Genomic DNA, 26,444 nt, shown 5'->3' on the forward strand with positions numbered 1-26,444 from the left:
GGCGTGCTTGCCTTGTGCATCTTCTTGGCGCAGCTCAGACCACTTGTTGTTGCCTTGGCCGCCACAGCCCGCTTGGTTCGCTCATCGCTGCTCTTTCCTGCACGGGTCGCCTTGGCCTTCGACGTGTGTCCCATGGTGTGGTGTTAGACTTGGTTTGTGTGGTCAACTAGACTGATTTGTTCTACGTTTGCCGGCGTGTAGCGCAAAGATGAATATTCAAATAAATGAATTATAATCAACTTCGGTTTGGTACATACCAGACACACGATCCAGAGGCATCTGGAGTAGTTCTTGTTCCGTCCTTCTTCTTTGTTTTTGTCTCACCCAAATGGCCACTGGAGCTTGATTGACGATGTTTGGTTTGATTTTGTAGACAATTCGATCTTTTTTGTTTGCGTTTGTCTTCGTTTCGATGAGCCATCGAAGGAAGTACTGTGCTGAATGCGATGCGTTCTATACAACAATGCCCGATCTACATGAGCAAACAGAAGATCACAAAAAATGTGCCATTATCACTCGTTAGCACTCGCGCCATTGCTGACGAATGGGTGTTTATGAGGTCACTATCAGAAACTCCTACGGACGCTAAACACCACTCTCCTCACTCTCACACACTCTCCTTTCTCCTCCTAACTCCGTGGTTCCCGCTCCTAGGAACCACCGTGGGTCGCTCGAGAGGCGTCCCAGAGAGCTGGCTAGCGGCGTCGCACACCGCAACACTCCTGCGCAGGAGAGCCAGCGGGCGGGCGGGCGGGAACCTCTCGCCACGCGAGAGAAGAAAAAACTTGCTGGCTCACCAGCCAGCCTCCCCCTATAACGCCGCCCGTGACACCGTGGTCCGGTCGCACCACCGAGCGGCCACTTCTCCTCGAGAAGCCGGCGTCACGCCGGGCGAGTGCTAACCACTCGTGATAAAGCACGTTTCTGTTTACACAGAAACTACACATTTCTGAACGGTATTCTTGTCCCCCATTTTCAATTAGTGCCAATCATTGAGTTGATTTGACATTCTTATTAGAGGACAAGAGGAAGCAAGAGGCCAAACGACATCAGCACCACGTCGAACTCAATGTTGAAGACGAGATGGGACCTGAAGTTGAAACTGGATTGGAATTGGAATTGGAAGGATCTGACAGCGAATTGGAAGATGAAGAAGATGTAGGCGATGTGATGGGCGAGCCCCCCAACCGCGACCTCCTCGAAGCGTACCTCCTCGAAGCCGGTGGTGTGGAAGAGGGTCAGGACGGAGATGAGGATTCCGATGAGGACGATGTGGATGACCCAGAGCCCTTGGCCGCAAAGGAAGAGTTTGGATGGAGCTCCGCCTTGGGCTTCTTCAGCCGCAGCCCACAGGCGCAATTCCCTACCTTCACTTCAAGTTCCCCAAAGCCCGGTACTACATCCCGTTCGGCCCGTGGTGCGGGTGGACTGTGGCGAAGCGCATCCGTCTCGTGGACGACTCCGCACGCCTGGGCACCTGCAGCTACAACCACCGCGCCAAGTGGCGCATCATCGACAAGTGGTCCACCAAGCTTGGCTGCGGTGAAAGCGACGACAATGGCGAGGCCTCTGCCCTGCGCCATCTGGAGCTCGAGGAGGAGTGCTTCGCCGAGCTAGAGTCCGCCAGCGACTTGTGAGCTGCGGGCTCCGGCCTGCCGCCCCGTCCGCTGGCCGCCAGCCAAGTTTGAGGGTGCGCATTGCAGTGACCGCATCCCGTGCTGATGCGCTGTGTGTGTGTGTGTGTGGTTCTTTTGTACTCAGGCGCGGCTCCGGTGTCGGCGCCCACAAGCACCGCTCCGGCCTCCGCTGCTGGAGATGTACGCCTCTCCTGTCGTGTCGTGTCGTGTCGTGTCGTGTCGTGTCGTGTGCTCATTTCTCTCTTGTCTTTCCATCGACGCAGCATCGACGCATTCTGAGCGTGTTCTTCAAGGACGGCACCTACCGCAGCTATGTCCTCACCGCGTACGTCATCCGCTCGGCTTCAACGGCAACGACTTCTACTACTGACCCGCGTTTTGTGTGCGTGTGCGTGTCGTGTGCGTGCGGGCGCCTCCACTTCGTCGACGGCGCAGGACGTGTGCGATCCAACAGAGTTCGAGTTCGTGCGCGACCTGGCCACCCGATGTGGCTACGCCTGCAGGTACCACCCCAACACTACACCCTCAGTAAGCTTGTTTTCTAACACACGCTCGTGCAACCAGACCAAGGCAGGCTACCTGTCCACCTTCCCGTTCGAGACGGCCTTCAATCAGGCCAGCCCTCGATCTACTCCCCGGCCGACCCTGGACAAGGTCTCCTCTAAGCACGCCCACGAGTTCGCCAAGGTCGCATTGGCAAGAGCGCGGACATGAGGCGGGAAAAAGGCATGCTATGTATGGACTAAATCCGCCTCTTCACCACTTCCGTCTCCTTTCCGCCAGTCAGGGTTTCTCTGCCTCGTTTCCGCCTTGGGGTTGGCCAAAAGGCGGAAAAATCTGGCTTTATTTGCTGGCAGTGAATGTAGTCAAACAAAAACATGCTCTTGTTGCGTATCATTTTGCGTAGTGCACTATGAACCGCATCATACTCGATGTGGTATGAAACATTGTGCATAGTGTTGCCGCCGTTGCCGTCATGTCTAATAGTCTTTACAACAATGACGTTGCTGTAGGCTTTGTCCATCTTGCTCATGATGGCGACAAACAGGTCATCATCGCTAATCTCGTTGCGCTTGTTGTCAAAATGTGTGGTCTTCATGACTTGCGCTCAGCGTAAACTAGAAAGCTGCAACATGTTACTCGATGCTGCCTCTTGTCTGTAGCGTCACTGCACAACAAAAGCAACAGCGTCCAACAGTTAACAGAACGGGCCTATTCATGCGCGTATATATTTCTGTAGTCGGCTTAGCCTGTAGAACAAGCACACCAACCACCAAAAAGGTCGCCAAAACGCCATTTGGCTGTTTCGACGATTGCAAAACAGAAATAGGCACAGAAAAAAAGGCATGGTTCTCGATTGCTAGCACCTTGCAAAATACGACTCAAATAGCAACACCAACAACACCAACAATAAAAGTCACAACTGCCAAATGGCGTTTATTTGCACCAGCGCATTCAGGCTTGCACATTCGACAGCGCAGATAATAGGCCACTCTTGATAAAGAGCCCCTCGAGCTATGCTGGATACCAGTGGACACCTCGGTCTTGCGCATCACATTAAGAGGAGAGGAAAAAGAGGCGTTGAGTGTGACTAGATGATTTGGCCGACAGCCCGTTGCATTACGACGCCAACAATATCGCCGAGCTTGGAAAGCCAGCTGCGCTTCTTGCGCTTCTTGCGCTCCTGCTCGAGATCGTGGCGGGCCCGCTGCGCCTCCTGTCGAAGGGTCTCCACGTACTGCACCATTTCTGCGTGGCGACGCTGGCCTTCCGCGATTTGACCGTTGGCCTCTCCGATCTGCCGACCAAAATCTTCGACCTGCTGTTTGGCCTCGGCGATCTTTTGTTCCATCGACGTTATGACGCCCTCGAGCTGGACCACCCGGTCGCGAGCGAGCTCGATCTCCTTGATCTTCTCGTGGCGGTAGGGAATGGCCAGATCCATCGCCTGCAGGAGCCTGTTTCGCATCGCGGCCGCCTTGTTACTCTTGAAGTCAAACGGCCGGGAGCCGGAGGCCAGCTCGGGATCGTGATCGATGAAGACGTGATTGAAGGGCTTGTTCGCCGGCCAGTCGATCAGGCGCATGGCCATACCCACGATCTCGTCGTCGTAGGCCTGCGTGCGGTCGCTACGTACCGGCATCAGATTGAAGACGAAGACCACCGAGGTCGTCTGGAAATTGTAAGCGTTGCGCAGGGCTTCGTAGGCTGCAAAATCGGACGCCTCGAGCCTGCCGCCGCGGCCGGGCGCAAACACGTACATGATGATGTGCTCGCCTGGCTGGGCGAACGCCTGGCCGATGGCCTGCTTGTTCGCGGCCATCCGCGCCGGGTCGTGCTCGATCAGGCCCGGCACGTTGTGCACGTGCACCACCTGCGGGGTCTCGCCGCTGTCGCCCGAGAGCACGGCCGTACGGAACTCGGCATTTTTCGTGCAGGCGCCGACCTGCCAGGCGTGATTGAAGGCGTTTTCTTGGAGGAAGATGTTGCACAGGAAGGACTTGCCAACGCCGGGGTTCCCCACGACCACCAGCGAGATGTCGGGAGAGACGGTGGCGGTGGCGATGGTGATGTCGCAGAGCACGACGAGCAACAGCACCAGACCCTGCAACTCGTCTCTGCGGATGAGCACCGTCCTCGTCGCGGAGCAATGCCCGTCTCTCGCCGGGCTGCGTCTGGCTCCCCAGAAGGTGGGCCATTTCCATCCCACCTTTCGAGCGATAGCGACGCCCAAAGGAGTCGAAGGAGGCGGAAGGACCGACGTTGATGTCCGAACGGCGGGCTTGTTCGTGTCGACGTCACCGTCGAGGTGGCAGACGCTGCCCATCGCGGGGCGGGCGTTGACGCGAGAACCGCTCATTCCGAGAAAGAGCTTTTGGGCTTGAGAAAATGTTAGGGGAGCAGAGGGGGGGTTGAGAAGTCGGTAGGTCCCCTGACGTCTTTGCGAGTGCGCGATGGCGAGGCCGATGTGTTGGCTGGTGGGGGTGGAGGTTTTGTTCCAACCCCGCCGTTTTTATAGGTAGCTCAGCTGTGTCGACTCTGTCCCGGCCACCACGCCATTGGGTGGGACATGTCCCCACAACGCGACAGCCAATGGGTGGGCTTGTCCAAAAAAAGAAAAAACTTTTCGACTTGGTTCCTCAGCCGCCTGATTGGTTGGGACAGTTGAGGGACAATGTTCGGCCAACGAGGCATTTTCGCGGACATACGCCAACCACGGACGCTTTTTTCTTTCTTTTTTTGATTGGGCGGACGCGTTCCTCCCCCCGAAAAAAGGCACAATAAAACGCGTCGTTGTTTGTCGTCCGTTTTTTGCTGTACCCACTCACCCACATCCGACCATACCGGTCAGTCGCTCACTACTTGGCGGCATGACGTTGACAACGCGCGCATTGTGTTCCTACGACGGTGCTGCCCGTCTGCTTCTTCTAGTCAGCGCCGCCTATCTCCTGATGACATTGTTGTCGGTGGCGGTACTTGACGCGGACGGAGCCGCGGGACCGAACGCACCTGTAACTCCCGATCAGCCCTGCGTGGACATGATCATCACCAGTGGTCCGGGCAGAGGCAAGTCCACGGTAGGCAACATCGCCGCTGGCCGAGCGGTGTTTGCGACGGCGTTTCAGCCCACCCACGTGACCACCGAGAACGCCTGGGCCGTGTCGCAGTCGGTGCGCTTCCCCGGCGAGGCACCCCTCGCCTTGGTGGTGCACGACACGCCCGGCCTGGACCAGGACGCACACTACCCCCGTCACCGCGCCCAACTTCAGCGGGCCTTTGAAGGCCCGTGTCGCCAGCGCCAGATCGTCGCCTTCGTGCTGGCCGTCGCAGCGAGCGGCCGCATCAGCGCCAACGACGTACGGCAGCTGGAGGCCATCGTGCGGGCCTATGACCTGCGGCCCGAGAGCGTCATCCTCGTGTTCAACATGATGCCCGCGCTGGCGCCGGCAGCTGCGGAAGCTTACATGGTGGAAGCCGTCGCCGCGATGCCGCCCTTGCTTCGGCCGTACGCGGCCAATCGTCTGGCCGTGCCGTACCTGGAGAGGCTGGCCAACGACAACCTCGAGCAGCGCCAGGCGTTCGTCGCTTCGGGCTCTGGCGAGGCGCAACGCGTACGGGATAGCCTCGCCGAAGCGCTGTCGAGAGCCTCGCCCGGATCGTACGTGCTGGTACGGCCAGAGGCCCTCTTGTCGGCCGCCGAGACGTCCGAGAAGCTACACCAGGAAAAGTTGCGACTTGAACGAGAGCGTCAGCGCCTCGAAGCCGAGAGGAGAGCCCAGGAGCTCCGGTTGGAGCAGGCGAGGCGGCAAGAAGAACTACAGCGCCAAGAGAATGAGCGTCTCGCGCTGCAGCGCGAGCGCGCCGAAGCCGAGAGGAGAATCCAGGAGGCCCAACTGCAGCAGGCGAGAGAGCAGGAGGAGCACCGTCGATCCGTGCTCAGTTCGGTGGCGCGCGAGGGAAAAAGATTCCTCAAGAGGATCCGTCTTCGCTGATCGCCACCAAAGAAAGGGAAACAAGGAGAGTAAGAAGAATTATTCGGTTTTCTTTCAAAGAAGGCCAAGATGCGCAACTCGCCAATCGGTGCGCAAAAAGTGAAGAACCACGGACATTAATTGATTGCCATGGCAGTCGCTATTGTCTTGGTGGTTCGCGCCACGCGCACGGTGGTCTGGGGCGAGCTCACGACCGATGAAATGAGGCTAACCCTCAATGAGGCCACGGAGGTCCATCATGACCCGCCCCTGCTGGGCCGCTTCCTTTGTCTCAAGCCAGTGGCGTACCCCCTACCCCAGTCTTCACCTGAAGCCCATGTGGCCATCCTACGGGATCAGTGAAGAGAATGAAATATCATTTCTGGTCTTGACGCCTCTCGGTGGCGTTTGCCCGCACACAACTGCACGGGCCCAAGCGACAATGAGTAGTGACCATTATGCCTTGGTGCTCATTACGGACGGCCTCTCTGACTTTGTGTCTGACCTTCGTTTGGCCGAGTTGGTGCGTGCTGGAGCCAACACCAACACTCCCCAAATGATTGCCGACGCTATGGTGTGCGAGGCCAAGCTCTGTCGAAGCTCGGACAACATGAGCGCCATGGTCATTTTCAACCCAACGAGCCATTGCTGAACCGTTTTGCGGTTTTTTGAGGGACCTGCTCTTTCTCGGCCCATGCTCGTCCGCGACCACAACAGCGAAGACCTGTAACTTTTTCTTAGCCCTGTACAACGACACAACGCACCAGCAGCCGAGAGGCAGTCGGCCAAATGTTGCAACAAGTTGCGCCAGGATCAAACACGCCCGGTTTGCCTGCTCTCTTTCATATGCCGCCAGAGATCATGGCGCACCTCATGTCGTTCCTCGACAATGCCTCATTCTGCCGCGCTCGCGCTGTGGCCGAGTGCTTTTGCGAAGAAGGTCAACAGGAAGTATTCATCATCGTTGTAGCCCAAAATTTCATGAAAGAGATCCTCACAAAGGCAGCACTCTGTGCTTATCGCTGTCGGCAATGAGCAAAGTAGGCAGGCAAGCATCTCGCGGTGGCCTTGTCTGGCTGCTTCGTTTGCAGCAATAGTAATAATTCGCCCGATGATTGCCCAAAAGACGCACCATTTCAAGACGACCATATTGAGCAGCTGCGGTTATGCCATAGCCGGTGCTGCCTTCGCTACGGTGCTTGAGTAGAAAGCGCACTATCTCCGGTGCAGTACATTGAGGCCCTCGCCGATCTGGCCAAGAGCGACAACACCAAGATCCTGCTCTACTCCCAGGACGCCTCCCACACTGTACAAGACGTGACCAAACAGTTTGGCTCACTCTTTGTTGAAATGGTCATCTCCATGCAGTAAGTGGAGTGTATCAGGGTGGGGTGTATGTCATATTAGGAGAACACCAGTGCTGTTAATCCATCCCCATCCACCAGGTGATAGAATTCCTTGATGACTTTCTCAATTGACGCCACATTTCCATTACCATTCTTACAATCACAGGGCTCATCAGTATTCTTCTGCTGGCAGTGCTTGTTCTTGTGACCCATGAGTTGGATAGTAATGTGTTCCAGCGGGACTGAGGTGCTGCCCACAACTGCCAACTCTGGATGTGTCCAGAGGCCTGTCCATGCATTTGGGTTGGGTTTGGACCCCTGTTTGGGCTCGTTATAACATATAGCCGTGGGCCAGGGAAAGGGTCTGTTGGATCTATAATCAATTGGCTCCAGAGGAGTTTCAACAACCCCCTGCTGAGGTCATCATGCACAAGCTTCCAGCCAGGCTGGGTGTCTGGAGCCACAAGGATGGTGTTTGATTCCTTGTATTGGTACTGGCGTGTGCTGAGCTTGTAAAGTGTGACCCCAGGCTTGAGGAGGCACCAAAGCAGGAAAGCTGTATTGGTTGGCTGTTGACAATCTTGCTTGAAGAGTGAGAGTCTCTGTATTCAGTGATGTTGGGGAACTGCTCCTTTGAGTTGAGATTGATTCCAAACCAGGCCAGCTTGGTGAAGGTGTACTGCTCCCTCCTTGGTCTTCCCTTGATGGTGATGAATCCATGCTCCAACTGGGTGGTGAGCATGTGTAACAGGTTGTTGATGGTGGTGCCATGAACCACTGAGGTGTCAGGCGGCAGTTCAATGTTGCAGCGCCACTCGCCTCTATCACTACATTTCTCCTTGAAAGGGCAGGCTACACGAATGGACAACTTTTCATTGTGGATCCACACGATGAGGTTGGTGGGCTGTAGCCACTCAGTCAAGGCCTGTGTGAGGTCATTTCTCACTTCCTCAGGAATGCCTTTCTGTTTGTTGTCATACAGTAACTTGTAGGCACGCCTAACAACACTGATAATCTCCCTTCCTTCTTGATTGCTGGCACTGTAGCGGCCTTCCTTGAGTTCAGTGGTAAGATCTTTCATCCAGCGCTGGGGCGTCACTGTCCTTACTTTGCACAATTCATCCAGAGGACCAGGCTCCTGCGTACTGCATCTAGCAGCTGTTGGAGTGGAGATTCCAAGCAGATCAAAGCGATCAAAAGGCAAAGAGAAAGAGACCAACGATACTATGGCTCTTGACGACACAGCCTCTGTCCCTCCACCCAGCACCCCATCATCAACTTCTTTGTCCTCAACACCAGCTCCGACTCTGCACATCTCACCACCCTCTACTCCAGCAGTTCCTCATGTCCCACCTTACTTCTCATCCTCTCCACCAACACCATCACTTCCTCGCCCTGCACCTTCCTGAGTCTTCTGCACTGCTGCAGGGTGCGCGAAGCACTACTCAACACAAAGCAACATGCATGCCCATTACCGTAAGGTACATGCAACTTTTTCACCTGCACCTTCTCCATCCCCGTCCTCCTCCTCCTCTTCCTCCTCCTTGCCACAGCTTCCATCTACTTCATCAGCCTCTAGACCTGCACCCACTCTCAAGCGACAGACCAGCTTCGATCTTGCCGCGTTCCTTGCTTCTCTCCCACCCAACACATCCTCCACCTCTCCTCCTCCTCAGCCTGCAGCTCCACTCAACAGCTTCGAGCGACGCCTCAGGCAACAAGAGGCACTTCTTCAACTAACTCCTGACGAAGAAGAAATGGAGAAAGCCACGCAAGAGCACGCCGCACACATCAGAACGAAGATCCTCACCCTCCGCCACCAACTCGACAAACTCGATCTTCATCAAGGAGCTGCCACGCCGTCGACCACCGCCGACAAGTACCAGCTTGAGCTTCGCGTAGAGGCTCTCGAACGCCAGCTTCGCCGGGTGCTGGAGGGACTCTGACGTGGCACCGCGTCAGCACAGCCAGGAAATACACATGCTTCAAATTTTTATTCTGTGCGCAATAAACCCCCACATTTTTCAAATCGTGATGTGACGCCACCCCGCCCACGGTTCTCCCATTTTTTCAGCCGCCGAAGGCACTGCACCCTTAAGGCGAACGGGACACACGGTATGCTGCTAAATAGAGCGCACGCAGGATCTTCAGCTATGGGGTAACACAGTATTCGCTGTTGGTACCAAGGTTTTAGCTCGAGGGCGAACTTCACCTATCTGGTGAGCAGGCACTTGCCCCTTCTTGTCTGCCTCCTTCTTGCCCCCAAAAAAGTTGGTGAGACTGTCCTCAAAAGTTTGAGACAGCAAAAAGAACTTTGCGCGCCGTGGCCAACTTTTGCCGCCGTAGCAGCGCCGCACCATGCTCAACTTTTGCCGCCATGACCGCGTTTCTCTTTGTCTTTGCCTCTTTTATTTGCTGCAATAGGTTGGTGGCACTCACACACAATGTGTCACACAAGGGCCTGGCGAAATGCATGGGCGCGGCATCTTCTGCTACGAAGTGGGCGCACGGATACGAGGGCAATTTTATCAAAGGGAGCAAATGCGGAGTGCAAACCTGGACCACAGGAGCACAAATATAAAGGCGGCTTCATGGCCGACAAGATGTACGGTCGCGGTGTTTACAGATGGAGCCAGCAGCGAGCGCTACGAGGGCCACTTTGTCGTGCCGACGTTAAAAAGGGTCTCCTGTTGTGGGGTGGCGTTGCGCGCCAAGTTGTTTATGCGCACTTCGAGTCTATCGCAAGGGTTTGGTCACCCCAGGCTGGCGATTTCGGAGATTCCAACGTTCCGCAAGAGGAAATTCTTTTTCTCTACGGGTAGCCCTCTTTTCTTTTTGATCGCCCGCTCGATTGATCAATGGAAAGCCCTCGCTCGCCGAGGGGTAAGAAGAGTAAGCTGGCGCCGCCCGTGGCACAGGAACCAGAGGGGCCCTGCTCGATCATGGTGGAGGGCTATGTGGTTGAGATCACCCCCCAGCACTTTTCGTTGCCGCATCAACTCATCTTCAACGAATTTCGCAACGTTGCAGGACCGGCACTCCATAAGGTTCTTTCCTCCTTGAGGTTTTTGTTTTGTTTATTCTTATTGATGGAGTGGGGGGGGGTTGAGATAGAAGCTTGGAAGCGCAGACATTTATAAGCAGAAGCTACCATTGAACATTTCGATCCGTTTGTTTTCCGTGGTGCGGGCCCTGATCGTGGGCGGTGCAAAAGCTCGGCTAATCGACGACGAAGGCAAGTTGCACGATTTGTTGGGTGCGTGGGTGCGTCGTCAGTGGAATGACGGCTCTGTTGGTATAATTACCCTCCCCTTCATACTTACACCAAGCAAAACTAAGCCCGATAAGCTGAAGATCACATTCTCTTGTACCCTCTTCAATGAGTCTGGGCAGTTGCAGTACCCTCTTGAATACAAGTAACTCACGCCCAATTGCTGGCCAAATAACACGTTCTTCTTAACCTGCCCCTGCTTGTCTTGGTAGGCCCCCTCACAACTCTGTGTGCAGGAAGATGATCAATTGACATTGGCATCGAGAAGTGCGTGGTGTGGGCATACTCTTTAAGGTACAGAACGCCCCATCATTGACTGCTCTACCTTGCATGTGATCGCCACAAACACACACCTGCGCGCACAGTTTGTAAGGACCTGAGGCTGAGCAAGAAGCCGCCAATCTAGCTCTATGGCAGGGAAGCCACAGCCAAGACCTGTTCGACCGCAGAGGGCGCTCCACTCAATTTCCGCTTGCGCCAAGCGATGGTACGCCTTCAGCTTCTCTCTCTCTCTCTTTCCATTGGTTTGGTCCATGGAGCGTAACAACTGACGGTTGGTTGTCTCCGCGCCTGCGTGGCCTGTGCTGGTGCATAACATCGAGGCCCAGCGGACGGGCATCACCCTGCGTACGTACACCCTCAGCTCGCCGTTCCCTTGGGCTCATACTTATGTGCGCGCGTTGCCGTGCCGCGTGTGTCATGTCGTTGGTTGTGTCGTGTCGTGTTGCTGGTCGTGTCGTGTCGTTGGTCATGTGGTGTCGTTGGTCGTGTCGTTGGTCGTGTCGTTGGTCGTGTCGTTGGTCGTGTCGTGTCGTGTCATGTCGTGTCGTGTCGTGTCATGTCGCTGGTCGTGTCGCTGGTCGTGTTGTTGGTCGTGTCGTTGGTCGTGCCGTGCCATGCTGTGTCTAACAATGGCGCGCAGACCCGTTCTGTGGGGTGGGCACCCTGCCCATCCACGCCGCGGCGATTGAGCCGGGGGCGATCGTCATAGGCGTGGATTGTGCAAAGTCAGAAGTGAACAAGACAGTCAACAACCTGCAGCTCTACAATGTACACGTCTTGCTTACATTTCCGCTCAATTGAGCACACGCACACACGCATACTCAATGCTTGCCACGCGTGCGTGCGACAGGAGCGAGTTGCCCCGCGGTGTCCCTGGGTCGACATTGTGCAATGGGACGTGCAGCGATTGCCGGCAACGGATCGTTCGTTGACGTGGTCATCTCCGATCTCCCCTTTGGCATTCGCTCCGGCTCCACCAAAGTACACTCTCTCGTCGCTCGCTCATGCGTTGCGTGCACTCTCTGACTTTGATTTCACTGATAAGGTTCACCTTTCCTGCACATACGCACTGCACACTCACGCAACACAACACAGACAGATGCAGCGGCACTGTCAGAGGCAGCTCAACCCTGGCCGGCAACAACAGTGTTTGAAGGTGTGGCTTCATTGCGCATGTTATATGTGTGTGGATGACACTACAAAGTCGTGGATAGCTGGATGTGCTGCCAGGTTCAGTTCAGCCCACCCTCTCTTCTTGCCGCGTGAGACAGAGGAGATCAGTTGCCGGTGCTGATGGTGTTCGGTGCGCATTTGGGCGTTGAGCTGCTGGCGTGCTGCTTCAACTGGCCCTGCTGAGAAGCCACTGGTCCCTCCATGCATCTGTATCTTATTGGTACGGTGTTTACACTCGAGTGCATAGTTAGCAAACTTTTCTACGCCGTGGTAGTGTTCTAAAAAATAACCTAAGTGATAAACGAAAATGTGGATGTAGGGCGTGGTGTTGCGTGCTTCGTAGGTCTGCGTGAAGAGCTTGCCGAAGCCCCGTGCCTGTAGTAGCCATTCCTTCTCCGTGATTTGGACGCGTGCTTGGCAGGCAAGTGTTGCAAGCTCGTAGAAGGTTCTCCACACTGCTCCTGCTTGTTCAGCTTTCGCACGCGTAGCGTTGTTTCTGACAAGGATGTTAGTCTCTCCACACAGCTTGCCCGCTTGCCCTTTGCAAAAGGTATGATTTCTCTTTGCGTACCCAGCATGATCCTTCATGGCGTTGATGAAGTCTTGGTGGTGTTGCAGGATCGCTAACCACTCTGGTCGGCCCCATCGGGAGTCTTGGACACGATCAGCAAATGTCTTCTCGAGGTTGGAGCAGAACTTGATCTTTCGGTCGCGGATTATTCGTTCCCAGGCCTCCGCGACCTCCGTTGAAAGGTAGGCGTCGCGCAGTAGAAGCTTGAAGAGTTGTCTAACGATGGCCATGAGGCAGTGCAGGAAGCACGGAATGATGCAGGTTCGTGGGAAGGGAAGGATTCGAGGTGCATGGACACCATGGTGCATTGATGCGTGCTTCTTCTTGCCTGTCGCTGATGTCGGTAGATTTCGCTCATCTTCAGCTACCTCTTCCTCAGTCCGCATCGGCCAGGACTCTTTCTCGAAGTTGTGGATGTTGTTGCAGCATACGTTGCAGTACGGACACTTCCAGAACGATGCAGGACGGTACGTCTCGTATAGCCCTAACACGCGCACCAATGTCTATGTTGTGTTGGTTGGTTGGTCATGTTGTGAGTGTGCTTTGTGAAGAACTGTGCTAACCTTGAGGTCACATGTGAGAACAGGCAGCACAGGCACAACGTCTCCGTTCGACAAGACCACTTGTTTCTCCTCCAGCAGGTGACGCACCACCTCGATCGTGTTTGCCAGCTCCTCCCTGATCATGATGTTGGTGTTAGAGTTATGTTTGTGGTCCAGGAAAACAGAAAACATACCAGAGAATCTCCTCCGTTTCAGCGCCGATGTAGATGATCCACATGTGGGCCTCACGAGGTGACTTCACATCAGCCAGCTTCTCGCCCTCGTAAAGGTACTGAAAAGCACCCACCTCTTCTTGCACAAAGCTGCCTGACGTCATGGTTGCCCCGTCTAACGCGAACTTGACGTGGATCGGATTTGTGCCCCCTTGTAGCCTTGCGCGGTCTTGTTCAAGCACTTGCCTCATGTATGCCAGCAACGGCAGCTCGGCACCTCGTCCTCCTGCTGTGGTGCGCACCGAACATCCTTCCCGCTCGATTGTTGCACGCAACCTGTATTTTATGAGCTTACTGATTACCCTTAAATCTTTAAGTGTGGGATACCTTCGGATCGCAGACAGGGACGCATGGGGCACGTTGAACGTATCTGCTACTTCCTCCCATCGGCTGTTGGGGATCAGCAGTGAGTCCTTGAGTGCGAGCAAGCGTGCTAACGTGGGTGGGGGGAGAGTGATGTGCTGGCGTAGGTCAGGCTCTTCTTCTACCAATGCAGCAAGCACCTCCCCCAGTGGCTTTTCTGTGACCGCTGCGATCGCACACTGGACTCTGGCGTTCTCATCCTCAGCTACAGGTCGTATGTGGTGTTCTCGCTTTTGGTCTTCCTCAAGCTTCGCCAAGTTCTGACTGAGCCGCTGCTCGACTTCTCTGTTTTCCTCTTCTCGCTGGCAGATGACTGTCGCCCGCATTCTGGCTTCCTCATCCTTCCTCCTCTTGGTTGTTTCCTGCCGCGCACTTCGTAGGTGGTCTTCCTTACACCCGTGGCAAGTTGGGGTACCTATCACAGCACAATTTTCCCATTAAAACGTATGTAGCAACATGATGGACTTACGTACATTGCATGTGTGGTGAGGCTTCATGCTTGCCCCGATCCCAGGTGTACACGTACTGTCGGAGGCATCCATCATGCCGACATCGGTGGCCATTGGCTGGTGCATGTGTGGTACGCTCTGCCCACTTGCCCGCCTTGACAAGGTCCTCGCATGCACAGCAGATTGCAGGATAGCAGTAATGCAGCGTAGCCTTTTGTACATGGCTGCGGAGAGAAGCCTTGGCAGCAAAAGGGTTGCGGTGCTTCCCTTGTGCGCTGCGACACAAGGTATGTGGACACGTCAACCCCTCTCCCGGTCTAACACAAAAAAGACTTCATCAGTCATGGCTTCTTGTGCGTGTGTACAGGGGCAAGGAGTACAAGTGTAAGCTTAGCGAGCAGCATGTCTTGGGCATGTCCATCCTGGTCCGGCAAGTACATACAGTGTTTGGCTCGAATTTGTGTGCTGGTTGTGCACAGAATAAATAATTTTTTCTTTGAACTCTTTCAAAGTCGACAGAATCGGGATCCTGGCCACCTTAAAGGGTACCTGCGGGAAGCCATTTTGCTGACGTGGCTTGCTAGAAAAAGGAAAGTCGACAGAATCGGGATCCTGGGTCGGAGATTAAACTCGAAGTGCAAATTAATCTCCACCATATCCATGGGGTGGTGTGCTGCCAAATGAATCCTCATCAGTATGTGGTGTTGGTGGTCACATGACTGCAGCCTCACAGAACCTGTTCTGGGAAAGATATTGGTGGTGAGAGTTGTTAAGTGAGCAAGTTTAGGAGAACCACACATGTGTTGTTTTTTTTTACATTTATAGACAACCACAACAACACTAGAATCAATAAGTTATAACTTTGACACAACAGCAAGCATGCTTGACCCCAGGGAGCCAGGAGAACCTATCCCCACCAACATCACTCTAATAAGTGAGGAATCAGCTCTTGAGAACTTTGACAGGCTCTACCTCCAACAGTTCTACACCAGCAACACCCCACCAGCCTACTGCAGAACTAGTGAGGAGGAGGAAAAGAAATGGGGAGATGCCTGCCACTTCGACCTGTCCTGCTCAACAAGAAACGGAGGCTACACTATCCACACCCTGGCTGTTCGTACGCATTCCTAGGACCATTTTTGCTTCTTCCCAGCAATCTCCGTCTTTCCTTTTACCACAAACATGCAACGGCCCAGCCAACTGCGAAATGAATCCTCACCCATGATGATGGTGGGGGGGGGTGCTTGTGTTGCGTGTCGTGCGGTGCCATCACACAGCGGGCCTTGCGCGGCCAAAGGTTGTGCTTGGGCACCTCCTTGTGGCCAAGGCTGTTGGGGTGCCGGACATCCCACAGTTCTTCGGCTATGGTCATGGCCAGTCATCACACCTGTGTGAATGTTTCTGGCGCCTGATAGGAGGCACGGGCAACAAAATCCACTCACGGTGCGTGAACCCATGGCACATCAAGTTCGAGCTGAGCACGCTGAACCAACTACGGTCGACGTGCACCAAACTCTCGAAAAAGTACGACGCTTGTGGGTGTGGTGCGGCGCCAGCATGCCTCCACTTCCGCCACGAGCTCTATGACGAGCAGATGCGGGTGGTGGAGGAGCTGTTCACGCGCCAGCCAAAGCTCAAGGTGCGCTTGCCATCGTATGAGGAGTTCGAGGCCGAGAAAAACGCGTGGTGGCCTGTGCTTGGCGACGAATAATAAAGCCCTATTAAACTCAACTCGCGGAAATTACTTCTCCTCCATGTACCTACCGCCGGCAAGCAGGGGATACGTTAAACTCGAAAGTATATTAAACTAGAAAGTGCTCGTCATGGTTGCCTCGGCTGTGCTTTTTTTTTTGATCAAACGTACAAAAGCGGTGTGGTGGTAGCGTTTCGATACGCTGCAGGCGCTTAAATAACCAACCGAGCAGCGCTTCAAAGGTGTCTTGCCGCGGCTTCCCAAAGGCCACACACCCAGAGATGGAGGTCAGACGCGGGAAGCGCACTGCACCAGCAGTATTGGAGTTTTTAGACAGACACTATTGCCACAGCGCACAGAGCTACCACTATGCCGACGACACCAACAAGAGATAGAGCAAACAACATAGTTGGTGCCAAGTTGTTTTAGCAGGCGGGGTGTGGTCAATGCAATGCAAACAGATGCGCTCCATCACCGTTGCGCGGATGATCAGCCAAGAGAGCGTCTTGGAAATGAGCCAGCGAGGTTATGAGACATGGGCTGCCACGGTGTGGGCCAGTACCAACAACAAGACACTTTGCCATACCGCAAACAAACACATTGCACAGCGCCAGGCAATGTGGAAATTGCCTTGTATCAAGTTGCGTAAATAAGAGCATGAGGCTTGCAAGAGTGCTTTGGGTATGCGTTCAACACACTGACCGTGCAAACCATCCTTGCACCATAAGACCACATTGCAAAGTTCCATCTCGGACAGCGCCGCCAACTTGGCAGAGAGACTGATGTTGCCATAGCAAGGTGTCCCGTGTGGATTTTAACTTTGTGCTTTATGGCATTTGTTGTTTGGGCTGTCCCTGACTACACAACCGATAACTACAATTGGGTTGCAAAAAAAAAAAAACGCTCGGCCAATCACAGAACGACAGAGAGCTGCAAAACACGCCTGAGAGGCTTTATAGCGCCATTGGTGGCCGTTTGCAGCTGCCGTGTCCATGATATTGTCTGTACTTTCATCATCGTTGTAGCCCAAAATTTCATGAAAGAGATCCTCACACAGGCAGCACTCTGTGCTTATCGCTGTCGGCAATGAGCAAAGTAGGCAGGCAAGCATCTCGCGGTGGCCTTGTCTGGCTGCTTCGTTTGCAGCAATAGTAATAATTCGCCCGATGATTGCTTCAGGAGTGCAATCGCAACGTTCGACGGTCCTGCCACTTCTGATGGCGTGTAATTTTCATCGTAACAGCAGGCGGTAAAACCCAAGGCAAGAGCACCTGGTAGCATAAAAAGCGCACGACACGTAGATTGCCGACTATGACGGCGCATTGCAATACGTGCATGATAAAGGTATGTCCAAGTTGCAAAGCGTTGCCACAATTTTGCACCGAATGCGAAAGGAGCGGCGGTTGGCGCAAGGTTCATCAAGCATTCGCTCGTGGAATAGATCACTGCACAGACGCGGCGACTTGACAAAAGTAGGGAATGCGCGCTTGGCCAATACTTCCTGTTGACCTTCTGCGCAAAAGCACTCGGCCACAGCGCGAGCGCGGCAGAATGAGGCATTGTCGAGGAACGACATGAGGTGCGCCATGATCTCTGGCGGCATATGAAAGAGAGCAGGCAAACCGGGCGTGTTTGATCCTGGCGCAACTTGTTGCAACATTTGGCCGACTGCCACTCGGCTGCCTCTGGCCACTTGACCTTTGGCGCCTCGACGCCGACGCCGATGTCAATTTGGTGAAGGACCTCGATGCCATCCGAGTAGGAGGTACAGTGGTGGTGGTGGGCAGCCGTGGAGAGGTCGATAAGTTGGCACCAGGGTATGTTCCCCATCCCCATGGTATCTCTACTTGATTGACTAATTGGAACCCTCCTTGAACAACAGGCTTCTTATGATGAAGGACGCCACCGTTATCGGTTTTGCTTTGCACCGTTCTACTCCAGATGAAGTAGCTGAGCAGCGCGCCTTTATCGGAGCGGGTTTGACCAACGGTTCTCTTAGGGTTAATTGTTATATTTATTTTCATTTTTAACAATAAACACAAATGCCAGGCAAATGGCTGCCGTGGCCGGAGGAAAGCACTAAGTACAAAAGAAAGGGGGGGAAGGGGAAGGAAAAGGAGAGGGAAAAAGGACGGCCCCCCCAAGGGACGAGGCTGAACCCGGGTGAGAGGGGAAGAGAACACCAGGAGGAGAGGAAGGGACCAAACAGAGGGCGCATGGTGGTGGTGGTGGTGGTGGTGGTGGTGGAGGTATGTGGGTTTAGTGAGCAAAAACTCTGTGCCAAAGTTTTTTATACCCGAACCAAGAGAATCCGATTGGGTGGGTGGCCACGGCGATTGGGTCGTACCCATTGGTTAACTGGCATTGCGTTATTTGGTGGGTCTGTGTTGTGTTCATACGACAGGGTAATGGCACGAGACCAGATTCCGTCCCCCCCAGGCCCAAGTCCTGGTACGGGAGATGCCTTTCATTGGCTGCTCCTCGGGGGGGGGGGAATCAGTCCCCGTTGGGCCAAATTTTGCAATAGTAGTGGTAGTGGCACACCACGGTGATTGGGTGACCTGCCCTGGGCTACCAGGCGATGCGTAGTATGGTGGGCATGTGCAGTGCTCATAAGATACAGGGCCGTAAACAACGCACGAGACCACATCCCGTCACATCGATGGCCCCACCCAGCCCAAGTCCTAACCCAGCACGTGGACAAAACGGTCAGGTTAATGGGTGCCACTAAAAAGAAGTTGTCCGATTGGTTGCCACTTCTCTGGCAAAATGGGTGCGTCGCTCAGTTCTTCGTTGGGGTAAGTTATTCTTCTCCTTCTCCTAGCCCCTCAACATGCACGCGCTTCTGGTCCTCTGTCTGCTCCTTGTTCCATCCGCCTACGGCAGCACCGCCACTACCTTCTTTTACAACAAAACCAATGCTACTCTGGTCCTCGACTACTACAGCAACGCGTTCGGCAGCTTCACCCAATCGCCGCCCTCTCAAGTTGGACCGTACAGCTCGGGGAACTGGTCGATGTCAGGCTCCCTCGTGCACAACCTCGGCTGGATGGAGTACGATGTGTACTGGAAGTCACCCACCTTCCAGGGCTGTGTCGATGTCAGCTATCTCTGGGACCTCGTCTTCGGTGTCTGCAATTCCGGCTTTGCGACGTGCGCCGATCAAGTCGGCGAGCTGGCTGGTAGATCTCGTGATTGTTACTACTACATCACGGACCAGTGTTCGCCACTGGGTAATCCTATTCACATCCTCACCACCGACTGTTAGTGTTGGTCAACAACACCTTTCGGCACAACGGTGCGACAAGCATCGTCATCTCTCCAGTTCTCTCCTACGGCCTCAATCTAACGGTGGCGGGCAATGCCTTCTACCGCAACGAGGGCGGCATCGAGGTCCAGTACCTGGAGGCCATGCCCGTCTGCGCGTTGGCGTTTCTCAACAACACGTTTGTCGACAATCGAGGCACTGCCGTGACGCTGACCATCGCCGACCTGCCGCACTCCTCGGTCCTCTTTCGGAATAACATCATCACCGGCTCAACCGCGCTCCTGCTCGGCGCCGTGCTCAGCCTGCAATTGGATGGCGACCTTGATTTTGCTAACAATCGAATTGCCTTCAACGATGGCAGCGTCGCCCTCACCATCGATGGCAAGAACGTGACTGCGCGGATCGCGGACAACGTGTTTCTTTCGAACCGAGCCTCGGGTCTCCAGGTGGACTCTTCCGTCTCTCCGTTCAACTTGCTACTCCGAGGCAACACTTTTGCCAACAACACCGCGGGCCGCAACACCTACTACAGCGGAGGGGCTCTGCTCTGGATCGCTGGCGCTGTCAAAGCAGTGTTCGAGGCCAACTTGTTTCTCGGTACCAACAAAGCGCGCCTCCCCTTTGTCCTTCCCTGCTAACCTGCTGCTGTTGCCACAGGTAACTCTGCGACTCAAGACGGTGGAGCGGTGAGCATCACGCAGTCCTGCTTGGGCAATGCCACCAACAGTTTCTTCTTCAACAATGATCTGTTCCAAGACAATCGCGTGAGCAGTGGAATGGGCGGAGCGGCTTCCATCACGTCCTGTCCCGACATCGCGGTCTTCATGTCCGGCTTCAACTCAGATTCGAGCATGGTCTACAACCGCACTTGGGACTACCGCACCCACGCCGGATTTCAAAATGTTTCCTTTCAGCGGAACGAGGCACGATGTGCGCAGTGCCAGGGCGGAGCATTACACCTCGTGTTTGGAACTGTCACGGCGAAGCACTGCCGCTTCTCCGAAAACCAGGTGCCACTTGCAATTGTGGTTGTGGTTGCACGCACGCAAACGCACGCACGCACGCACGCACGCACACCACTTCCCTCTGCTCATTGGCCTTGCGCTTATGTTCCAGGCTGGCAGCGGCGGGGCTATCACCGTGGAGGGAGAGTCGACCTCCCTCTCCATACACAAAAGCGTGTTTACCCGCAACCGCGCGTCGGCGCAGGGGGGCGACGTCGACTTTGAATCTGGCGGGACTTTCCTGCTGCACAACGTCTCGACCGAGGTGGAGGACCGGACCATTCCTTGTCGTCTTTCAGGCTGGCCTCAACTCGAGCATCTCGACCACCGACGTTGCCTGCTCTCCAGGTAGCGTCTATTTGGACCTGGAGTCGTCGCCGTTCGTCATCCAAGCGATGCCATGGGGTAAGGTATGGGCGCTCTCCCTCCTCAAGACCTGCCTGCGCTGTGCCAGCGGGCTATATGCCGTGGCCGGAGCGAATTTACGCGGTCTCGAGTTGCGCAACACTTCTTGCCTGCCGTGCCCCGGTGCAGCCGACTGCTCTCGTGGTGGAGCCGACGTCTACACGCGGCCGGGCTTCTGGTGTGCGCCCACCAGCAGGAGCCCCGCCAATGTGTTGGAGTGCCGGACGTGCCCCGATGGCTACTGCGAGACCAACGAGCCGAAGCCGTGGCACCTGGCCTGCGTGTCCAACCGACGTGGGACGCTCTGCGGTGAATGCCGCGCGGGCCACGGCGAAGCCTTTGGATCTGAGGACTGTGTCCCCAATACCAACTGTGTCCCAGCGTCGGGCTGGATGCTTCCGGCGCTGCTCGGCATAGGCATGTGCTACGTGATGCTCGTGCTGTGGCTGCCTGTCAACCACCACCCGCTGTGGAAGTCGATCACCTACTTTATGCAGACGGCGCCGCTGGTGTCTTCGCCCAACAACGTGCTGATGCGTGTGCCGTGGGATGGCGCGCTGCGGCTCTTTCGAGCGGGCTACGTCACATGCTACGCCGAGTGGCAGTACCCGCTGTTTGTACTGCTGGGCGGCTTCCTCGTGCCGTTCCCGCTCCTGCTCGTGCTCCTCCGCCGGTGGCTCAGCAGCCGGCAGCGCCGCCTGGGCAGCAGCGCCGCGGGCTGGGCTGTGCTCCACGTGCTCGAGGGTCCTTACGCTCGGGGCCGCACCTGGTGGGAGAGCGTGGGCATGCTGCGCCGGCTTGCGCTGCTGGCTGTCGCCACCTTCGTGCCCGACCCAATGTGGCGCGCTCTGGGCCTCGCCGCTGGCTGCTTCGTCGTGCTCCTGTCGCACGCCTACCTCCGGCCCTACGCCGACCGATACTATGGGTGGGCCGAGACGCTCTTCCTGTGCGATCTGACGCTGGTCGCCGGGCTCCAGATCCCGCAGGCAACCTTTGCGGGCCTGGGAGAGCCGTTCGATGGCGCCGCCGCCGAGGCCGTCTCCTACCTGCAGGAGGCGCTGGCCCTGCTGCCGCTGGTATTTTGCGCCTACGTGCTCGTGCGCCTGTACGGTCCGCCGCTCCTCGACTGGCTCTGGCGCAAGAGGTGCACCGTCTTCCGGGGCGGCGAGGACACACGCCAGGACGACACGGACGCAGGCGACCGAGAAGGGCGCAACAAGCCCCACCGCCTCCACAGTGCAGATGACGACGAGGAGGACAGGCTCCTGTCAGCCGAAGCAGAGGATGCAGAGGAGGAAGACGAGGGGTTGATGCATTACACCAACGAGGACAGCCCAAGCCTGGCGAAACAGACTGAACTACAAGTGGGGCGCTTCTCGCAGTTCCTTGATGCGCCATCCGAGCAGGCACAATGATAGACACCACTGCATCCAGGGCTCACCCACAGTTGTCCAGAAGCCACTTCATGAGCTGTAGGCATGTCAAGTGTGATGTGGGAAGAGGAGGTTGAGTTGCGGAGGTGGGAGGAAGGGAAGTGGATTGAAGAGATAAGCTGCAGGGTGGCAAGAGGAGCACTGACCTGAATGTAGCTCTGGAGGACATGCACAGGGCAAAGAAGGCGCACCTTCAGGCAACCACCACTCCACAATCACCCATCTCCTCCCCTCCATCAAATTTAGGCTACGGAAGGAACCCGATGGACTGCAGGCAGTCTGAGCAGGAGCAGCGGAACATGCAGCGCGCACTGCATTCTATGCGCTACCTCGCCCAAGCACCATGGCCACAGTCCACTCCCGGCAGGCCCAGCGGACTGCGAAGGAGGGACAGCCATGCCGCCACAAGTTTCGGGACAAGACCCGCTGCCGCCACAGGGAGTGCCGCCTCACGGCACAGGTAATCAATAGCGGCCGGGCGTCAGTTTATGCAAGTGCGGGCAGGTTTGGGATTGGTGCCAGTCAAGCACAAAGCAAAAGAAGAAACAATGAAGAGGAGGCCTCAGAGTGGGCCTGCAGCCCCTGGGATGTTGTTCATTCCTTGTCCACAGCAACTCAACAACCTTGGGCCAGGCTGTACACCTGGCTGATGACAAGTGGAGCTGCACTAGCTGTACCTGCTCATTGACATTGTTGGCAAGTGGTTTGAGGGGCAAAATGGTCCTTCATCACATTGCCTGACCTTGTTGGCCTCCAACTGGCCTTGTATTGTACCTGTTATATATTCAGTGTTCTAGGCAGTCCACAGCTAGCCCTTATCAACCTGCATAGTTGATCTCCACTCCAGAGGACACTGGCAGACATAAGGACTGTGGATGTTTGGTTAAGAGTCAAGCTGTGATGGACCTCCTGGTCAATGGAGTGTAAGGTCACTCTCACCACAGTCTTCTCACCTCTTACACTCCTCCATACATCAGCTGCTGAGCGCCAAAGAAAGAACCCACCCCTTCCTCTTAACTCACACCACACAATGTGAAGAACAAACGAGGACTGGACTCAGCATTCCAGCAGGCACTGCTATAAGATCAAGACGATGCCAATCTGGAGACTGGCTTGCATAGAAGGCCAGGCTTGCCATGCCTCTCTGTCGCGGTCACAGAGGACGGCCACGCAAGCGACCTTGCTTGTTCGATCCCTGGCAAGGGGCCAGAAGGTAATCGAACACCCGTGCGTCATGGACGATCGCTGGGCCTAAGTTCCAACGGTGAAGTCGGGAGGTGGTGTCGAGTTTCTTCAGAAACGAAGAGAATCTACGAGACCGAGCTCCCGCACATGGGGGTTCCGCACGGGGCACCTAGGTGCATTGGTCAACGCTCAGTCAGTCTGTGCCCCAAGCCAAGTGGGATTGGAGAACGAGCTAAGTACCCAGATATGCTAACTTGCGTTTGAGCCCGCTTTCTTTTTGCACCTTCTGCCAGTCCTTGCTGAGGTCGGTTCCGGTAAACCGCTGTTGAAGTGGAACAATACTGGTGGTTTTTCAATGTGCTGGGGAAGTTGCAACATTAGCTCAAGGCCAACGGAGCCTCCAGCAAAGGATGGGTGCCAGTCATACCTGAGGGCGAGGATCAATGCAGTAGAACTTGGAGGGGAAGAAGATGTGCCCGTGAAGTGTAGCGTCTCCACTCGGCACCCCAAGCTCAGTGAGGAGCACTGTATCGAACCGATTACAGAGCCGAGTGTGGACATTGACCTTCGATCCGGGCTCTTTCAAGGATGCCATCCGCCTGTCTCGGCGCTTTGATCGTAGTCGGGTCTCTTTCTCCTTCTGCCTCCACCTCCTGTCGCTTCCTCCTCCTCCATCTCGTTTTCGCCTTCCACTTTGTCCGTCATGAGATTCCTTGCGTCGTCTTGCCGTTTCCTTCGCCGTCTCCTGCGTGTTCGTCGTCGAGGTGGTTTGCTCTCTTTCAGAAGAAGCTGGAGGAGGCCGTCGACACCCGGCCCAACACTTTCAAGCAGTTTTACGACAATCTCTGTTTTATCCACTTTAACAGAAGCGGATTGGGCAAATACGCAGAAGATAGCCGCAACTAAGTGTGTATAAAAAAGCCAAAGAACCGATTCAATCGCACAATAAAACATCGCCAAGTGGTGCCTTCTACGGCAGCCACAGCGACATCGTGTGGCTCCAGCACGACTTTGGCCTCTAGGTCACCAATGTGTTTTTCACACCGGTGTATATCCCGCACACATTCGTGTGGAATCGTCGGTTCTGTGTTGCGCTGCGTTGCACTATAGTTTGCAGTTGATGCATTCCCGGCCAGAACATACATCTTGGGGGGCTTTGTGCCAAGCACAAACACTCAAAAACACACAAAAACACACAAAACAATATTCTTTATGTTGTATGCCACTACAGCTCATCATCGGCGTCACCCCCCATTCCATCAAAGTTCACTGCAACCTGCGTATTGCTGCGTTGCTTGCGAACATAGGCCACCAACAAGAGGACTGCGGTGATGAGCACCACCAGCACCACAGCTACAGGAACTGCCACAGCGACAGCAATCACCCATTGCGCCCCACCGGTGTCACCTCCGCCGTGGCCAGCCCGCCCGAAGAGCAACGAGATGTCTGCAAGCACAGGGTCAGCACCAGCAACCACGACAAGGTAGTGTCGTCGTTGGAAATCGCCATAGGTACCGGGGTCATAGTCTAGGTCGGTATCGAAGTGGTCAAAGGTGATCGTGAGTGATGAGTCGGTAGAGTCTACCATGCTAGAGCAAGCCACACGCTCGCTGCTGTTTGTCAGACCAAAGTCGAGCAGCCGCGAGATCATGCTCGCATCGCTCTCACGCGCGCTGTGCAACAGCAGTGTGGTGATGCTGGCTTGAGGTGTGTTGTTCCTCACCTCGCCGGTGGCAAATGGCGGATCGATGGCCATTTGGAATTGCAGCTTGTTGTCACTGATAAGAGTGGGAATCGGGGAATCGTCAGGTTATTGCGAATGGCCGTTGCAGTAGGGATCACACAACACCACTGTGTGAAGAGGCTGTACCTAGAGGACCAGTTCCAACGGTCCAAGCGCAGCGAAAACTTGATGAAGGCGGGCGTGATGCTGAATGTGTAATTGTTTGCTGGAACACCAACAAAGAGGGAGGGAGATAGTGTCGGGTCACGCTCGTCTGTTGTGATGTCAAGGAGAAACAGGAGGGGAAGAGGAGAATGCATACCGAGTGTAAGGATGAGGAGATCATCAAAAGTTGAGAACTGGTAGGTCAGCGTGGCGTTGTTGGCGAGCTTGCTGGTATAAGTGCTTGTGTAACTCGAGTTGCTCGACATGCTCCCATTCATCAACCAACCTGCATCACGTGGTTGGGGGGCACGCGACAGATAGTAGAGATCAACAACAAAAAGTAGGCCGGTGGAGTAAGCAGAGGTTTGTTTGTTGGTACCTTCTTGCAGCTGCGCTTGCCACACGATGACTCCGAGGGGCGTGATCTCCCTCAAGCTGAGAAAGTCTAGCTGTACCTTCTGCCCCGCACCACCTGTCCAGGTCGTCTCAACGTTCAGTCGAGGTTTCCTCGAGGATATTTGCAGGTTGGATTAAAGGCGAACCTTCAGCTGCTGAGGAGTTCCGAGGGCTGATCTCCACACTGGGCCTTGTGCTGTTGATCTTGACACTGATGATCTCCACAGAGGGGCTTGGCAAAGGAATAGGGCAGAGTCCTAGTTTTTTTGTTGATGAGATTATGACCCCCCAAAAAAAGAGCAGTAAGGATGAGGGAGAGCAACAATACCAGATGACCCAAACCCTGAAGCGTTGAAACTGGGTTCAGGTCCAATTTCTTTCCAGACGCTGGGGCCAGCTTCACCTACGTTGATGCCTGTGTGGCATAGATCAGCACCAGAATGTAACAGACACCACACAACAAAAGGGGCCACACACCACAGCTGAGTTGGCCTTGAATGTCAATCGAGACATCACTGGATTGCAGCCATGTCTGTCTGCTTTGAGTAAACAGGACACCTGGCAGAGAGCATAAATCAATCAGCTGAGTTTACGTGGTGCGTGAAGCATGGCCAGTGGTGGTGGTGGTTGCACCATTTGAGGTGTTGCCTGTCACGTGCATTTCTACACCACTGTTTTGCTCCCATGTACCCGTGAGGCTAGAAAAGAAGACACCTTTGTTGTGGGAGGCTGTGTTAGCATTGCCTTACTGCAGGTGGATGTTCCAAGGAGACGCTGGCTTGCTGTGTCCAATAAGAGTTGTTCAATGAGACACCTTTGCAAAAAAGAGGTGG

General features: G+C 55.1%; 8 protein-coding genes across 8 annotated transcripts; 6 read left to right on the forward strand and 2 right to left on the reverse strand.

The window, feature by feature from the left end:
- Nucleotides 1-1,313: 1,313 nt before the first annotated feature.
- On the forward strand, nt 1,314-2,351 carry ACA1_023050 (uncharacterized protein; the record flags this gene model as incomplete). Its single annotated transcript, XM_004353268.1, is given in 6 exon segments — nt 1,314-1,600; nt 1,620-1,690; nt 1,762-1,817; nt 1,901-1,951; nt 2,073-2,165; nt 2,202-2,351. 6 exon segments carry the CDS (start codon nt 1,314-1,316, stop codon nt 2,349-2,351), a joined length of 708 nt encoding a protein of 235 aa, XP_004353320.1.
- An 877-nt stretch (nt 2,352-3,228) lies between these two features.
- On the reverse strand, nt 3,229-4,464 carry ACA1_023060 (GTPase, putative; the record flags this gene model as incomplete). Its single annotated transcript, XM_004353269.1, has 2 exons — nt 3,229-3,753; nt 3,775-4,464. The coding sequence occupies 2 exons, from the start codon at nt 4,462-4,464 to the stop codon at nt 3,229-3,231; spliced, it is 1,215 nt and encodes a 404-aa protein (XP_004353321.1).
- Nucleotides 4,465-5,176: 712 nt separating this feature from the next.
- Nucleotides 5,177-6,130, forward strand: ACA1_023070 (uncharacterized protein; the record flags this gene model as incomplete). Its single annotated transcript, XM_004353270.1, has 1 exon — nt 5,177-6,130. One exon carries the CDS (start codon nt 5,177-5,179, stop codon nt 6,128-6,130), a length of 954 nt encoding a protein of 317 aa, XP_004353322.1.
- Nucleotides 6,131-7,220: 1,090 nt separating this feature from the next.
- Nucleotides 7,221-7,480, forward strand: ACA1_023080 (uncharacterized protein; the record flags this gene model as incomplete). The annotated part of the gene is made up of 2 exons (XM_004353271.1): nt 7,221-7,304; nt 7,340-7,480. The coding sequence occupies 2 exons, from the start codon at nt 7,221-7,223 to the stop codon at nt 7,478-7,480; spliced, it is 225 nt and encodes a 74-aa protein (XP_004353323.1).
- Nucleotides 7,481-10,313: 2,833 nt separating this feature from the next.
- On the forward strand, nt 10,314-10,875 carry ACA1_023090 (uncharacterized protein; the record flags this gene model as incomplete). Its single annotated transcript, XM_004353272.1, has 2 exons — nt 10,314-10,502; nt 10,570-10,875. The coding sequence occupies 2 exons, from the start codon at nt 10,314-10,316 to the stop codon at nt 10,873-10,875; spliced, it is 495 nt and encodes a 164-aa protein (XP_004353324.1).
- A 4,343-nt stretch (nt 10,876-15,218) lies between these two features.
- Nucleotides 15,219-16,050, forward strand: ACA1_023100 (uncharacterized protein; the record flags this gene model as incomplete). The annotated part of the gene is made up of 2 exons (XM_004353273.1): nt 15,219-15,456; nt 15,617-16,050. 2 exons carry the CDS (start codon nt 15,219-15,221, stop codon nt 16,048-16,050), a joined length of 672 nt encoding a protein of 223 aa, XP_004353325.1.
- Nucleotides 16,051-18,865: 2,815 nt separating this feature from the next.
- ACA1_023110 (uncharacterized protein) lies at nt 18,866-22,124 on the forward strand (the record flags this gene model as incomplete). The annotated part of the gene is made up of 5 exons (XM_004353274.1): nt 18,866-19,214; nt 19,358-19,897; nt 19,958-20,310; nt 20,417-20,594; nt 20,653-22,124. 5 exons carry the CDS (start codon nt 18,866-18,868, stop codon nt 22,122-22,124), a joined length of 2,892 nt encoding a protein of 963 aa, XP_004353326.1.
- A 2,428-nt stretch (nt 22,125-24,552) lies between these two features.
- Nucleotides 24,553-26,272, reverse strand: ACA1_023120 (uncharacterized protein; the record flags this gene model as incomplete). The annotated part of the gene is made up of 9 exons (XM_004353275.1): nt 24,553-24,773; nt 24,843-25,105; nt 25,198-25,276; nt 25,373-25,501; nt 25,595-25,687; nt 25,758-25,868; nt 25,940-26,026; nt 26,089-26,169; nt 26,245-26,272. The coding sequence occupies 9 exons, from the start codon at nt 26,270-26,272 to the stop codon at nt 24,553-24,555; spliced, it is 1,092 nt and encodes a 363-aa protein (XP_004353327.1).
- Nucleotides 26,273-26,444: the final 172 nt, after the last annotated feature.

The sequence above is a fragment of the Acanthamoeba castellanii genome (assembly GCF_000313135.1).
Source record: "Acanthamoeba castellanii str. Neff unplaced genomic scaffold scf7180000084429, whole genome shotgun sequence".
NCBI lineage: Eukaryota > Discosea > Longamoebia > Acanthamoebidae > Acanthamoeba > Acanthamoeba castellanii.